The sequence below is a fragment of the Hemitrygon akajei genome, chromosome 4 (assembly GCF_048418815.1).
Source record: "Hemitrygon akajei chromosome 4, sHemAka1.3, whole genome shotgun sequence".
Taxonomy (NCBI): Eukaryota; Metazoa; Chordata; class Chondrichthyes; order Myliobatiformes; family Dasyatidae; genus Hemitrygon; species Hemitrygon akajei.
This window is the reverse complement of record NC_133127.1, coordinates 143339196-143356306: the sequence shown is the minus strand read 5'-3', so window position 1 is coordinate 143356306 and position 17111 is coordinate 143339196. Positions and strand designations below refer to the sequence as shown.

General features: G+C 39.4%; 1 protein-coding gene across 4 annotated transcripts in view; it reads left to right on the top strand.

Annotated features, from left to right (window-relative positions):
* The window catches only part of LOC140726712 (ubiquitin carboxyl-terminal hydrolase 35-like), a 38332-nt gene extending 35394 nt beyond the window's left edge, over positions 1-2938 (top strand). For all 4 annotated transcript variants that reach the window (XM_073043468.1, XM_073043466.1, XM_073043469.1 and 1 more), the window contains exon 12: positions 1239-2938. In XM_073043468.1, the coding sequence (XP_072899569.1) occupies positions 1239-1406 (168 nt within the window). In that variant the 3' untranslated portion in view covers positions 1407-2938. The remainder of the gene's footprint in view (positions 1-1238) is intronic.
* Positions 2939-17111: the final 14173 nt, after the last annotated feature.

Below are 17111 nucleotides of genomic sequence, written 5' to 3'. Positions count from 1 at the left end.
GGTGCACCTGGCTGGACAGGGTGAATCCCATGTTTTGGCTTTGCCTTGGTGTTTAATGTAACTTGAGCATTATCATTACTACTTAATGGTCATTAACAAATTTTAAATAATGGTGACTGTGACATGCAAGGAAATTGCAACTATTATACTTGTTTCTGGAGATATTTTCAATTAGATCTTCATTCTGTAATTTTCCTTTTTTCTGTAGACTGATTTGTTATTCCACAGACCAGCAAGCACCAGTTCTTTAGAAATGAGTGAAATCTCATGTGAATAATAACATTTTATATGTAATAGCTGGAAATTTCAAACCAGGGTTAAATGTCTGTTGAGATTCAGAAAACTAATAATATTTGACAGTTGTGCAGATGTATAATGCAAAGGATCATGGTCAAATTGCTTTTCTGTTTGTATAATCTTTCTTTCGTAACTCAGTAAGTTTTATCTGTGCTGCTACTTGTTGGAGGTTTGAATGGAGTCAACGTTTCTGAAGATTTATCCTGGGCCCAGCATATTGATGCAATTACAAAGAAGGCAGGACAGCAGCTATATTTCATTAGGAGTATGTCACCAAAGATGCTTGCAAATTTCTACAGCTGTACTGTGGAGAGTATTCTAACTAGATACATCACCGTCTGGCGTGGAGGGGCCATTGCACAGTATCACAAAAAGCTGCAGAAAATTGTAAACTCAGCTAGCTCCATCATGGGTACTAGCCTCCTCAGCACTGAGGATGCTTTCAAAAGGTGCTGCCTCAAAAAGCGGCATCCATCATTAAGGGCTTCCATTACTCAGGACATACCCTCTTCTCACTACCACCATTAAGGAAAAGGTACAGAAGCCTGACGACACACACTCAACATTTCCGGGACAGCTTCTTCCTCTCCACAAAGAGATTTCTGAATGGACAATGAATCCATGAACACTACCTCACTACTTTTTCTCTCTTTTTGCTCTATTAATTTAATTTTTATATATACTTTATAGTCTTTAATTTTTTATGTATATTGCGGTGTACTTGTTCTGCTAAACAAATTTCGTGACATATGCTAGTGATATTAAATCTGATTCTGACCACAAGGCAAGACTGCTTCAGAAACTGAAGCAATGCAGACAAATCGGCCAACAAAGGTCAAAACATTGTACCCTAGTTAAATGTTTAGATGATGTATCTTAAAAGGTGCAAGTCAATTAAAGATGTACAGTATTAATTGAAAGCATGTTAAAACTGTTTCTAGGAAGAGGAAAAAGAAGCAAGGAAAAGAGCTGACCGTATAACATCTGTTAATTCACCATCATGGTGGAGACGTTTCGATGACGATGAAAATGGTGGATCTTCCGGAAATTGTGGACCATCTGCTGGAGGAGGAAATGATTTGGGGTCCTTTGGACGTTTGATTTTCTAAGTTTAAATAAGGTCTCCTTCATCCTCTACCTCAGTTGCATTATTTTGTGATAGCTGCAGAACATAGTCTTTTCAGGGGATCATTGGGGATTTGTTTTTTTAGTTGCTCAAAAATACTTGCCTGCTGCTTTGTAAATTTTTGGATTTTGGGATTATTGGAAAGCAGCAATTGACAGTTTGCCCAAATGCTATAAAATGCTTTTTTTTGCATGGAGTGTAATAAAATTCAACATGTTTGGCAAATGATGGCTTCACTTCCAATATAATGTATTTCTTTCTTTGGGAAATATTACATATATACTGTGGGAATTTAGGAGCTATTCATAGTTTACTCAATTAATAAATTTCAATGAAGGTAGTTACAGATTTTATTACATTTTATTATTGTACAAAGCTTTATTTGAAACTTTTCCTCCCTGAATCAGTTGCTTTAAAGATATGCCAACCATTATTTGAATGCTTGGGGATTCTCAGGGTCAGTGGTAGTTTATTAATCTGTATTCGGATACTTGTAAAGAACTATGCATTCTAATGTCGTGCCCAGCAGCCCAACTGGCGTCGGGCAACTATCTGCCCACAACACCCATTCATGCCTCTCACAATATCACTAACTTTGTACAACTACTTAGAATTTCCAATTCCCAAGAACAGAGCTGACTATTCATTGGGGGTGGAAGTGGAAGAAGACTATAGTAATACTCAATATTGTCATGGTTGACTCTTGTATCATGAGAAATAGTAGTCTTTGCATGACAAATTATCTGCTTAGAATAATTAATTTTTGCACTTTGGATTGGTTAGCTTTTATGTGATTATTTTATTTAAATTTTAATTTTCAGGAGATTTTCCTGATTAAAGTTTTATATGCTGCTGTTCTTTTCAATATCCTTAAGTTGCATCTACAGGACTTTTCATAAATGATGTCTAATTAATAATATCCATGTTGAATGTTGCACTGCAATATTTCTTGAACTTCGTAAATATTAATAATATCAGATTTTTGCTGGCAGAAATGGAGAACTTGTTGACTTGTGTCCTTTGCATACAAAATGGAATTTTGTTATTTGATTCCTACCTGTAGTACTTTACATCAGTAGCAATGGAGATGATTGGAAGCAAGGAAACATCTTATTTCCATGTTCTTGGCTGAAATGAAAATGGGCTGACTGATGAAAGGTGGGCGAGAAATCTTTCTATACGAAAGAACAAACTTGAATAGGGATAGGCAAAGATAGTAAGTTTCTTCTTGGTCAGAGAAAGTGTGCATCTTTATCTGAATCTTGCATGACTGAGTACTTTTTTTCTAAAATGTGTAGATGGGGGCATGGTGTAGAGGAAGATTTACAGGTGGGAATGTTCTTGATTGAGTTCATATTCTTTGTTTTCAGATCTGTGAATTTTACCTCAAACCAATATGACAAACACTGTTATCAGCTCATTGCAATGTGCCTAAATAAAGAAACATGGGCATGCTTTATTCACTTTCTTCGCAATACAAATGGCTCAAATCAGGAGATCCAGTCAGAGTGGCTATAAGCTTGTCCCATGGGGGGGGGGGGGGGGAAGAGCAGGAAGACATTTAGTGCTGTTTAACTGTAGTTAAGGAGGTATAGCCAATGGAATCTCTGTTTATATTGTCGCATTTATAGAGTAGAATGGCTTGAGTCTATAAACTCCTAATTTCATGTGTTCATTTAAATGTGTCATTCTTTAATTTAGATGTGAGCTGAAATACTTGATTAGTATATGGAATTAAAATGTAGTTGCACATCTTGATTGCAATACTAACAGCAGCAAGTTGAGCATACTTCTGGCAATTTTGAACCTCTAAATTTCATTTAAGCTTTCCAAAAAATTAACCTACTCCACTTTGATAGTCTGTAATGATGTTCAAAGGTAAACTTGTCTTCTCTAGAACCCTTCTATCATTTAGTTATAACATTTTGTGGTTTGCAAAGCTTTTTGCTCTGATTTTCAAAACTAGCTGGTCTCAATCCACTGTTTCTTTTAAATATAGTGATCACTACAAGTCTATTGAATTTCCCTCTTTGAATAGGTGCTCATGGTCTACTTTAGGAGTTAAATCTTTAAGTGACAATAAAATCACCACATTTCAACTTCTAATCCTAATTCTAGTTATAGATTTGGTTGTTTTCACCCATCCGCGTTTTTAAGTCTGTAATTCTTTTTGTATTTTGTAGCTAGGGCAGGAAACACCAGTGTAATTTTGAGCTTTTTTTAAATTTTAAATCGAACAACTGAAATTGGTAATTTTGTCTTTGCAGTGGATTGTAGATTGGAATATAGAAAATGTTAACATGAACAATTAACTTGCACTTATGCTGTTTCTTAAAATGATCAAGTTTGAAATATAAGTTTTATCCTGTGTTTACATAGAACTCTTGCACTCTGCCACAGCAACTGAGTAGAGCAAGCCTACTTTTTTGTATTGCATTTTAAAATGTAATCAGCATTTACATAGCAATCATTTGAGTTAACCAAGAGAGTAGCCACAGGCAATCTTGGAGTTACAGCTGTTTGAGTAATACACAAATCACTATCAGAATGTTTGAGATGAAGTGAAACTTAATCTTACAGAATTTTGTGAGTGGGGGAAAGAGTACAATTTTTAGTAAAACTTTTCCACCCCTCATTTCTTGATGCACCCACAGAAGATATTGTATTATGATAAACTAATGAGGTGCTTTGTGTGGGAGAGCAACCTTACCGCCCTGCATTACTCCCCATTCCATCAGTCACATCACATGTGGGTCACCAGTAAGAAGACTAAAGAAGGCTTTTTGCTAATTAGTAATTTCAAAAATAGCATCAGTGTACAAGGTGAGCCCGTTTTTATTGCAACAGAAGTGTAAATGAAGTTGTCCATCATTGCGAATTCTCCCAGTGGCATTTATTTTAAGAATTTTTTAGAATAAACTAAAATTGTGTATTTATTCAGCATTGCAAATTATCATTAAGTAGCAGATACCTACAAAAGGAATGACAATAAATACTATTATAATGTTTCCTCTGTTTCTAATTTCCATCAATTAAGAAATCCACTTCTGTTGTGTGGTGTGTGTATGTGGGTGGGGGGGGGGGGGAAAGAAGGGTTAGTGAAATGGACATCGTAATAAGTTGTGCATAATCTTGACAAGTCATTGCATTTTGTAACTTAAGTTGCACCAATTAAGTTTCGATATTGTTTTACTGAAATTGAATGGAGTTTATTTAAAAGGATTCTCTGTTCTCTCTTCACCCCCCCCCCACCTCGTACAAATGAAAATATGGCTTCTCTCCTTTCTAGCTCTGACAAGAGTTTCCCACATAAAGCATTCTCATCTGTGGGAAGGGAAACTGTTCCTTCCAGCATTTTCTGAGCTTGCTTTAACATAAATAAGCTAGTGATTTTTGGTGGGGGAAACCACCACTTCTTTGCTAGCAATTCCAGTTGGAACCCTGGTGCCCTTTTGAAATGTGCACATAAGTTCGGGGTATACCGACTGATTTGGAAGGCTGAATCTTCCATTCACTCTTTCCTTAGACTCCATGGATTCCAAACTTGGAGATTACCGAACATCATGATAGAGTTATTACCTCTTGGATCTTGTCCTCCTCACCCCACACCCCAGATAACACAGGTGTTGCCTATATACAGTAGCTTCTGAAAATGTGATAAATTAATAGTACTTTAAAATACCTCAGTAGGATCCTCAAACTTGTATTATATGTATGAAAGTAAATTAGAATGCTTTAGCCCTATAAAATTCCCAAATTGATATTTCACTCTAATCACTGAATAATTAAAACAAGTTGCCAGAGCTAATGTTGCCATGCTTTGCTTGAATATGCACTTGTTAGGTGTTATGAAGCAAGCATCAATATTGATTTAGGATCCTATGCCTTAGCTCATATGCAGCAATGCAAAGACAAATGGCATCAAATGAATTCTGAGAAGTTTGGTGTTTTCCTGTCAGACAGTCTGTAAAGAAGACTAGCAGCCTTGAAATTTGGTGATAATATCTAATGTGAGAACCCAACAGCAAAGGCAGTTCTGGAGAAAGGAGTTAATTTGCTGAGTCTCTGCTGTTTTAATGAGGGTGGGATTGGTGTAATTAAGATGAGGACCTTTCTAACCTGACCTTGCAGTTGATTGTACAGGTGGCACAAGGCAGCGTCTATGGAACTGAATATATAGTTCAGGTGTGTGGGAAAGCTAAAGGCTTTAGAAGAAAGAATTTGGTAGGAGAGGAGAGTGCATCATAGGATAAAGGGAGACACTGACGTACCAGAATAGGAATTGGAATTAAAATATTTGGTCACCGGTAAGTTCCGCTTTAGGCGGGTGGAGCAGGGGCGCTCGACGAAACGGTCCCTCCACGACGGGTGTCTCCAATGTAGAGGCTGTATTGGGCGCTCTGGATACAAAGACGACCACAGCAGATTTGCAGGTGAAATGTTGCTGCACCTTTCAAGGGTTAAGGACCCTGAATGGAGGTGTATGGGCAGCTGTAGCATTTAAGCCGCTTAAAGGGGCAATCCACTTCAGAGGTGCATAAAAACCTTTTAAGCGGGATGGCGATCGAAATTTTAAAGGCAGAGTTTTGTTGCAGTTTTCCTGAGTTGAGGAGCGACCAACCAGCAAGAAGGATTCATTAGGAAGGGCCAGTAAAACTAATTCAAGTGCAAACGGAGCGGCCATTCATTTGGAGGGTGCCGGTGTTTAGAATGGCTTTGGCTCATCAGACTTGGGTGAGGTATATTGTCCTGTAAGTTGCTCTCTGTGTCCTTACCTGTTCATTCCTCATCTGTTAGGGCAGAGTAGATTAGGGAGAATGGCTCCGGCGGCGGTGTTTTGTACTTTGTGTGGGATGCGCGAAGTCCGGGAGATCTCTAGTCTGCCAGGTAAACAGATCTGTACCAGGTGCATCTCCTGAGAGAATGTATTAAGGAACTGGAACTGGAGCTGCTGCTCGATGACCTTCGGGAGAATGAAGAGGCGATAACCAGGAGCGACAGGGAGGTAGTCACCCCTAGGTTGCAGGAGACAGGTAACTGGGTGACTGTCAGAAGGAGGGGAAATATACAGCCAGTGCAGAGTACACCTGTGGCCATTCCCCTCAACAATAAGTATACAACTTTAGATACCATTGAGGGGAATAACCTTCGGGGGTGGGGGGAATGCCACAGGGGTCTCTGGCACTGAGTCTCGCGCTGTATCTTAGAAGAGCAGAGGTCAGAGGTGAACGGGATTGCCCTGCTGATAGGAGATTCTTCAGTCAGAGGAACAGAGATGAGTTTCTGTGGGCATGATAGAGACCTCCAGATGGTACATTGCCTCCCTGGTGCCAGGATCAGGGATGTCTCGGATCATGTCCATGGCATTTTCAAGGGCGAGGGTGAGCAGCTGGAAGTCTTGGTACATATTGGCACAAATGACATATAGGTTGACAAGGTGAGGAAGTCCTGCAGAGATTCTAGGGAGCTAGATAGAAAGCTGAGAAGCAGGACCTCTAGGGTAGTCATCTCTGAATTGCTGCCTGTGCCTGGGGCCAGTGAAGATGATAATAGGATGGCTTGGCAGGTGAATGTGTGACCGAGGAATTGTTGCAGGGGCAGGGCTTTAGATTTATGGATCATTGGGATCTGTTCCGGGGAAGGTATGACCTGTTTACACCTGAACCTGAGGAAGTCCAATATCCTTGCTGGCAGGTTGGTTAGAGCTGTTCGGGTTGGTTTAAACTAATTTGACAGGAGGATGGGAACTGTCCTGAAGATGAGGTAGTCGGTTTGCAAGCACAGTTAATGTGTAGTGGGGCTCCTAGCAAGGAGAGGCTGATGATTGGACAAAATTGTAATCAATGGGATGAATTGCAACATAAAAGTGTATTGGCCTTCATCAATCCTAGAACTGAATTTAGGAGCCGAGAGGTAATGTTGCAGCTATATAGTACCCTGGTCAGACCCCACTTGGAGTACTGTGCACAGTTCTGGTTGCCTCACTACAGGAAGGATGTGGAAGCCATAGAGAGGGTGCAGAGGAGATTTAGAAGGATGTTACCTGGATTGGGGAGCATGCCTTATGAGAACAGGTTGAGTGAACTCGGCCTTTTCTCCTTGGAGTGAAGGAGGATGAGAGGTGACCTGATAGAGTTGTATAAGATGATGAGAGGCATTGATCGTGTGGATAGTCAGAGGCTGAAATGGTTGCCACAAGAGGACACAGGTTTAAGGTGCTGGGGAGTAGGTACAGAGGAGATGTCAGGGGTAAGTTTTTTTACTCAGAGTGGTGAGTGCATGGAATGGGCTGCCAGCAGCAGTGGTGGAGGTGGATACGATAGGGTCTTTTAAGAGACTTTTAGATAGATACATGGAACTTAGTAAAATAGAGGGCTATGGGTAAGCCTAGTAATTTCTAAGGTAGGGACATGTTTGGCACAACTTTGGGCTGAAGGGCCTGTATTGTGCTGTAGGTTTTCTATGTTTCTAAAAGGTAACAAAATTGAAAAGGTTTGAATACAGGACTGAAGATGTTATACTTGAACTTGTAGCACAGTTACAGACTGGAATGTATAATGTTGTCGGCATCACTGAATCATAGCTGAAAGAAGGAGCTTAATGTCCAAGGATACACATTGCATTGAAAGGACAGGCTAAGAAGGCAGGGTGGGTGGTATTGCTCTGCTGGTAAAGAATGAAATTATATCATTAGAAATAGGTGGCATAGGGTTGGAAGGTGTTGAATCATTGTGGATAGAGGTAAGGGACTGCAAGCATAAAGAGACCTTGATGGAAGTCATATACAGATCCCCAAACAGTAGTGAGGATGTGACCTACAAATTACAATGGGAGATAGAAAGTACATTCCAAAAGGGCAATGGGGGACTTCAACATGTAGGTAGATTGGGAAAATCAGGTTGATGCTGGATCCCAAGAGGGGGAATTTCTAAAATGCTTTTGCAATAGCTTTTTAAAGTATCTCATGGTTGAGCCCACTAGGGGATTATCCATTCTGGATTGGGTGTTGTTCAATGAGCTGGAATTGATTAGAGAGCTTAAGGTAAAATAACCTTTGGGGGGGAAAGTGATCATAATATGATCAACTTCACCCTGGATATTGAGAAGGAGAAGCTAAAGTCAGAGTATCAGTATTACAGTGGAGTAAAGGGAATTATAGAGCCCATGAAAGATGAGTTAGCTAGAATTGTTTGGAAAAGAACACTGGCAGGGATGATGGCAGAGCAGCAATGGCTGGAATTCCTGGAAGCAATTTGGAAGGCACAGGATTTACACAGCCCAAAGAGGAAAGCATTCTAAAAGCAAGATGACACAACCATGGCTAATAAGAGAAGTCAAAGCCAACATGAAAGCCAAAAGAGGGCACATAACAGAGCAAAAATTAGTGGGAAGTTAGGCGATTGGGAAACTTTTAAATACCAACAGAAGGCAACTAAAAAGAAGTCATTAGAATGAAAAGTTATGTCCTGGGAATAGATAGAGCAGATGCAAAGCAACTGAGAAAAGGGTATGGCATTTTTACAGGAGATAGGGTGAGAAGAGATATAGTCAAATTAACCATGGGAATCTTGCCCTTAAATTCACTCGGTCCATCTTTGACACCTCCCTCTCCTTTCTCGATCTCAAACTGTAAACTGACATCTTTTATAAATCTACTGATTCCCATGCTATAGAAACCAATATTCTTGTTTTGTTATTACTAAACTGCAGGAGAGAACAAGATAAATGTTTATAAACTAACAATAATTTTGTACTTACTATGTGAAAGATCAAATGTTTACATGCATACTTTCAAATTCCAATGAATTTGAAAGCATGCATGTTTAAAAAATTGATCCACTTTGCAGATATTATGTACATGGACTGGGGAAATACAGGCCTTTCCATCTAGAGTAGTTTTGCATATGTTTAAACTCAACACTCCTTCCACTCTGATTCCTTTTGCACCCTTTCCTTATTTCCCTTTGCAATGCTCCTATCCTCTAAAATAGATCAATGCCAACTAATTTTAGCACTTTCTCTATTGGTAGGTGGTGATGGCGTAAATCCTTTTTTAATATAACTTTACATGTGCCCACTGGCTTACTGCACCATCTAATTATGTAAACTTCTGTTCACCAAATGCAAAATCAGGTGTACTAGCCCATGGCAAAGCATCAACAGGCTCCCTATAACAAGGCAACCAGAACTGCACACAACTCTGTGGTCTAACCGGAGTTTTATGAAGCTGCAACAATACCTCACTACACTAACTCAGTCCTTCACCTAATGAAGAGCTGATGAAGGGTCTTGGCCTGAAACATCAACTGTTTGTGTGTGTGTGTGTGTGTTCATGCTCATTCCAGAATCTGCATTCACGGAGGGCATGTGTTGAAGGTCGGAGGGGTAAGATTCAAAGGGAATATGAGGGGTCAGATTTTTTTTTACTCAGAGTGGTGGATGCCTGGGAAGTGCTGCCCGGTAGGGTGGTAGAGGTAAATACGTTAGAGGCTTTTAAGAGACATTTGGATAGGCACATGGATGTTAGGAAGATGGAGGGATATGGACACGGAGTAGGTAGGAGGGATTGGTGTCTGGGTGTTTTTGATTTGCTTTTTAGCTGGTTCGGCACAACACTGTGGGTTAAAATGTACTCTTGTATGTTCAATGTTCCATAATTACTTCAGGAAAGAATCTGTTGAAAGAAAATTTCAAATACTAATGCTGCAAACAAAGTATTTACTTAGATGTGCTGAAGTGCAGTCTTTATATTACAGTACAGCAATTTAAAACAGCCAGTTTCATTGCAAATCCAGATTTGTAATTCAACTAAATATGTACATTTTCCACAAATTGCTTTATTACTATATTTGTATCACAGACACTGACATATTAAATTAAAAAATGTATTCTATAATTAATAAATCTCTAAATATGCAGAGCATTAATTAGGATCCATAATGTCAATATTAAGTGGATTAAGTGCCTTCAGTGTTCAATTGATTTAAACACAATTACCTGAGGCGTAAATTATAATTGGCAGAAGAAAGATGAATGGAGCAATTGGAGCTGAAACAATCGTTGTCCACTGGTCTCTACTGTCATTCACAATGTATCACTACAGTATTAAATTTCCAATTTCAGTTCTCCAATGCAGAAAGTTAGGTCATGTTTTGCAACATTTATTCCATGTGAAGGGGATTGCTTCCAGTTGAGTGAATCAGAACAGCGTTCAAAACTTAAATAAGCTAATTGTCATCTACAACCATCATCTATTTAGTCCTTCACCTTTGACGAATTCAGGTTTATTTCATGTCAAACATACTTATGAAAAGTATACACGTATTCCTGTGTTAAAGGGGAAAACAAAATTAAAAGCCAAACTACTATTATAATTTGAATTGTATTTCTGAAGTTGTGTATATATTTTTTATATTTTAACCATAATTGGCTGCATTATTAGTTGCATTTGATTTGTAAATGATTTTGATGTCAGTTCCCCCCCCCCCACCCTTTGTTCCACAAAAAAAAAGAGAACAGATCTTTTTCCTGATATGGCACTGTTTGGTCAAGTTACACATCTTCCAAATTATTCTGAATCAGGGTCAGCTATCTGCCAGGATGAAAAAAATATCAGAGCTTATGGGACATTGGAAAAAAGTTGAATTTCCCCATGGGGATGAATAAAGTATCTATCTATCTATCTTCTGCTGCAGTTATGTGAAAATTAGAAAGGCAAGGATTTTGCTTGCTGTGTAGTGGTTTGATAGTAAATGCAATACAGTCCAAAATCAAAATAGTAAACAAAAAAAAATCTGTTTACAGTTAGTTAGACAACAGGGCACAGATGTAAGGTAGTTGTTAAAAGAAGCAGAGAAATTCAACTTTGCAATTTGGAATGTGGTGAGTGATATTAAGTATAAACATAAGCAGATCTCTTTATGCCTTGTCTGTGGACTTATATAAAACTGGAAACTGAGAACCTCATAAGAGGAGTAAAATTGACTTGTATTCTTTTGAATAAGGCAGAATGATGGGTAATCTAATCAATGTAGTGAAATATTAAGAAGACTTGACATTGTAGATAAACTGGCCTAGGGATTGGATTGTATGCATTTTCCTTGCAACAGAGGCAAAATAATGGTGAAATTGTCCAAGAAATGTTCTAAGCCAAAATTCCTGATAGGACTGAACTCAATTTAGTGCATCCCAACAAAATTGCATTGGTTTTTAAAGATACAGACCCAGTGCAAACAAATAGCAGTAACACTGATTACTACAGAAGGCAAAACTCTCATATTTATGCAACGTGATACAGGAGAGCATGTGCTGGAGGTGGAGAAAAGTCTTATGGAGAGGTGGATAGAGCAGGGTCCTCACTATGACTGTCATTTTAGAGTCTGGCAGGATCTGTCTAGGACAGAATCCCTTTACTGTGATGTACCAGAAGAAAATCATTTTGTTAGTAAAACAAAAGCCCAACGGCAATACTTTCACATTGGCCTCCTTTAAAGCAAGTTGCTCCTCCACCCACACCTCAGCCCATTATTGATAATAGTACAGTTGTGCATCAGTAATTAGGCTGATTGCCGGTTGCTTTCATGATAAGGTGATGCACATGCATAATAGGAGGGTAAGTAAGCCTGTCTGACTGAATACATGCCACAATATCAATGACCATATTTTCACAAGCTGCTGTAGAGAGATCTGATACTGGACCTCCTTGCTGGACTTCTTTGCAAGGGCTCAACAATCATTCTATTACGTAGTGCCTATTGGTGCAAGTGATAGCCACTGCGGAGCTGCGTCACTTCTTCCTGACCTGATCCGTTATTTCCTGATCGAGCCAGAGCTGGAAGCTAATTCAAGTACACTGATATTCTATGGCATGCAATTTGATGTCCTAATTAGGCAGTAAAATGGCCATTTGCAAGCCAATTACCCATCTGTTTGGACAATTCTACTAGCCCGATTTTATTCAACAGCAAAATGATATGCGTGGTAGTGTTTGTTTGAACAGAGATGTGCTGAACATCAGCAGCCAGTTTCTGCAGCGAGGCCTTGTGAACAGCTCACTCTGTGGCATGCAGTAAATTGTGTTTAATGCAAGAACAGTGATGTGCTCCTGCCACCCCATTTCATTATGAATTGTGCAGACATTGATTCCAAAGTGTGACGATAGTACGGAATAACTGTGTGATCTGGGATCCTTTAACAGATCATCCCTTTAGTCTAGAAACTGAAGCAATTGAAGTGCAGTTTGAGTGCTAACAAATAACTGCATCATTGTCTATCCATTCTCTGAAAAGGCCACATAGTGTGCAGGTTCAGGATAATCTCTCCCATCTATTCATCGCTCTCAAGTCTTTTAAGGCAGCATGCACAACTGTAACCTACACTTAGCAATACCAGACTACTCTCTTCATTAGTCTGGGCAGCAGTCCAATTTTTGTTTTTTAGGGTTAATTTTTCAGATTAATTTTTGAGTGATACCTTGATATAAGTTATTTAAACCCTCATAGAAGAGAGCATAAAGGTTTGTTTCACTGCATGAATATTATAACTTTTCCTTTAATGTGTAGAAGTACATCTTGTGCAACAGCTTGAGTAGGATTCCATTTTATAAACTTTTTCCAATTCAGATAGATATGTACAGCAGAATGCAAGGGAATTACTTGTTCCTTGTGCTTTCCCAGCTGTCTACTTGTGTATTGCATTGATGTTAGGGTATATACTTTGAAAAGGTTAGCTTGGTCCTATTAGAGATTTTTCAGGATACTTGCGAATCCCCTAGCACAGTACAGCCAATGCTTGCTTTCTTCATTTGGTTAGAAGAGGGTGTGGACACATTATAAAACATCCTCTACGGATGCTGCTCAACCTACTGTTAGCCTCCTTTTTCTTTTGCTTCTGTCTCTCACTGCTTTCAAGGCTTGACTTTAGACTTTGGATCTCCTTGCTCTCCTTCTAACAGTGGCTGTTGTGTTGTGACTGGTATGATTGTGCAGCATACAGCAGTCTCCAAACTGCTTGGTATATACTGCAGGGCATCACCTCGGACAAGCAAGAGAAAATCTGCAGATGCTGAAAATCCAAAGCACCACACACAAAATGCTGGAGGAACTCAGCAGGCTGGGCAGAATCTATGGTAAAAGAGTACAGTTGATATTTTGGGCCGGGGCTGTTCAGCCCTCTTTTCCATAGATGCTGCCTGGCCTGCAGCATTTTGTGTGTGTTACCTCACCAACTGATGCAGGCAGCAAAATTTTATCTTCACATGAACAATGATATTTTCCATTATGAGCCTAGTAAACATATAGTTCTTGCCTTTTGCTGTTGTGGTCCAGGATAGCGATTAGCCAGATAAGTACAGAGTACCCCTTAAATCTGACAATTCATCCTGAGCATGAAGAAAGTGCATTTCCCAAAACAATGGTGTAAATCTTTTCATGATCCACCAGCACCCTAATTTTGAGGAGGTGGAAAACTTCTGTTGCTGAAAAGGTCTTCGCTTTTTCTCTCAGACAGAATCTTAGATTCAAGGAGGTCCAATTTCTGAGGATTCTGAGATGGCTGATGAGACCAGTTGCTGTTGACAGCCACAGGTGAAGTGTGGTGTCCTTGACCAGCCAGGCAGGAAGACAGCCTGAGAGATGCTAGGCCCCTTCACCATTTCTGGTGGGTGTGGAGTGACCTGAGGCTCACGTTGTTCAAATTTTCATGTTGGATGATATCAAGGAATGCCATGTTACATTGTTTTAAAGGAGGCTTGGAGAGTGTAATTGCAGCATTATTTCTGTCCAGTTGGTGTGAGAAAGCTGTGAAGGAGCTTATTACATGTTACATTACTATATACGACATGTGCTCAGTGGCCACTTTATTAGGTACACCTGTACCTGCTCAGTAATAGAGATATCTAATCAGCCAATCTTATGCCAGCAATTCAATGCATAAAAGCCTGCAGACAAGGTCAAGAGGTTTAGTCAGAATTGGAAGAAATGTGATTGAAGTAACTTTGACTGTGGAATGATTGTTGATGCCAGATAGTGGCTTGAGTATCCGGGAAATTGCTGATCTCTTCAGATTTTCATGCATAACAATCTCTGGAGTTTACAGTGAATGGTGCAAAAGGTTTAAAAATAAAACTCAGTGAGTGGCAGTTCTGTGGGTGATAGAGCCTTGTTAATGTGAGAGGTCAGAGGAGAATGGTCAGACCGGTTCAAGCTGCCAGAAAGGTGACACTAACTCAAATAACCATCGTTTATAACAACGGTGTGCAGAAGCGCATCGCCGAATGCACTAGACTTCGAAGCTTGAAGAGGATGGGCTACAGCAGCAGCAGCAGACCACACCAGGTTCCACCCCTGTACCTAATAAAGTGTACAATGAACGTATGAATGAGAGTTCTCCACACAGCCCCTTGAGCTCACTTTGCCATTTGATATGATCATTGAATTGCTTGAAGTCTTAACTCTTGTGTTCGAATCCATCCAGAGAAAACTGTCATCCCTTTGCTACTCACCTCTTAATTTTCAGGCGTTTACCCATTTTATTGAATATTGAAAGGCTTCCTTCCTCAAAGAGCAGTGCAAAGAACATTGTGCAAATGTGAACAATGTCTGTTAAATAATGATAAAAGCAACAAAGTAGTGTTATACATTCCCAAATGTATGGAGACTGCTCTGCAATGGTTGGAGCATGTGAGAGGGTGAGAGTGAGAGAGAGGGGGGCATGGGAGGGGTTGGCAAGGGGGGGGAGGGAGAGAAAAATGTACAAAGCATGTTAAAGCACCTTATCTGATTTCACATTTGCCTGATTTCACTTGGAAATTGTTGGATATATGATCTATGAAGTTAAATCATTTCTGCACATTTAAAGTAAGAGGACACATAATGATTCAATTTCTAGGCTCCTGCTTATCCTGATAGAGGCATTAAACATGGGCGGTCCTGGGGACATAATATATAAATGGATTTTGTTGTGATGAGAGAGTGATTGAAAGAGAGTAGATGGTAACTGGTGAGTGCATTCAACAAACAGGAATTTAGAGCTCTCTTCCCAGTTCAAGATATATGTATGGTAAACATTTTGATGCTTCAATAGAAACAGATTATTGTTGGTGATTAATAGATGTGTAAATGTGGTATAGAGAGAGACAGAGACAAAGAGATAAATGGAGTCGAGATACAAATCAAACATGATCTCAGCTGAAATTTCTGTTCTTGGTGTGTTTTAATGACCATATAATATGCTCACTATGCTTCAAATGGATGCATATCTTGCATTTATAGAGTAGATTCCTTTCAGTTCATAGTCAAAGGATAATCCTAAAGGTGTTCTGAGTTCTATAATTCAATACTTTTAGGCCCGGGACATTCCTAGCAAGAACAGCATTTATTGTTCAAGTCTAATTGTCCTTGAAGAAGCCAGTAGTGAGCCACCTTTTTAAAACATCTCAGCTTAATTGGTGAAGACACTTCCACAGTGCCTTTGGAGTCTCAAGATTAAGGACAAAAATGAATAATTGTTTAATATTAGGATAGTGTGCAACTTGAAGTGTAACATGCAGGTTTTGATGTTCCCATTCATCTGAGTCTTAAATTGTGATGGGGATTATGGGTTTTGATAAAAATTGAGTTTCCATCATGGTTCTATCTTGTGACTTTGCTAAGGTCATGTCATGCCAGAACTCCATGTTACAGAGATACCCGTTACAGGACACCACAGGTTTTACATGGCGTGGGGTTCTGGTAATCGGTCACCCTACTCACCATTTCCTATCCCTCAGCTCAAGGATGGTATTGGTTGGGAACTCAACAATGACCATTGAATACCAAGTGTAGGTGGTCAGACTCTCTCTTGCCTTGTTTACCTGTTGAGTGAATGTTACCTGATTATACCTTTTACGTTTTCCAAGTCTTGCCGTCTGCAGGTACAGAGTGCTTCATCTGTTGATAAGTGGCACATGGAATTGAATATTATTTAATCAATGTTCCCATTCCTAATCTTCTGATGAAAGGAAAGTCATTAGCAAAACAGCTGAGAATGCCCTGAGATACTCCTGTGTGATGTCTTGGAGCTGGGATGATTGACCTCCAACTAACACAACTATCTTCTGTTTTTGTGGGTTACGATTCTAAGCATTGATGTTTATTCCCCTTGACATCCACACATTTCACTTTTTCCCCAGGGCTCCTTAATGACAAATGATGCTTTGATATCCATCTCAAGTCAATTCTGAAACTCAGCCCATCAGTCCACGTTTGAACTGGAGGTTGTGATGATTTAGAACAACATTTAATCTTCATAGTTTCTCATCCTACTCCAAAATGTAATGACATAAAAATAATCTTCCCATTTATAATCTTAACTAAATGTGGTCTTGTGAAGTACTCACCAAGACAGGGATCACATAATGTCAATGACTGCATAATGAAAACTCAGCAACTGGTTTCGTTAAATGAAAGTTTTTGTGAGTTTTATAGACAGTTCACTAAAGAAATATGGCACTTGGCCCGATGACTCCATGCTGGCATTTCTGTTTCAGTGAGCCTCCACTCATCCATCTCCACTAACACTATCAGCCTTAGCCCCAATTCTGTTTTGCTTCACATTTTATGCTCTTTGGATCCTGCTGATAAGTTTTATGGCACTGGATAAACTTGTGTATTCTTATTACTGAATAAAAGATTTCAAAACAAGTTGACAG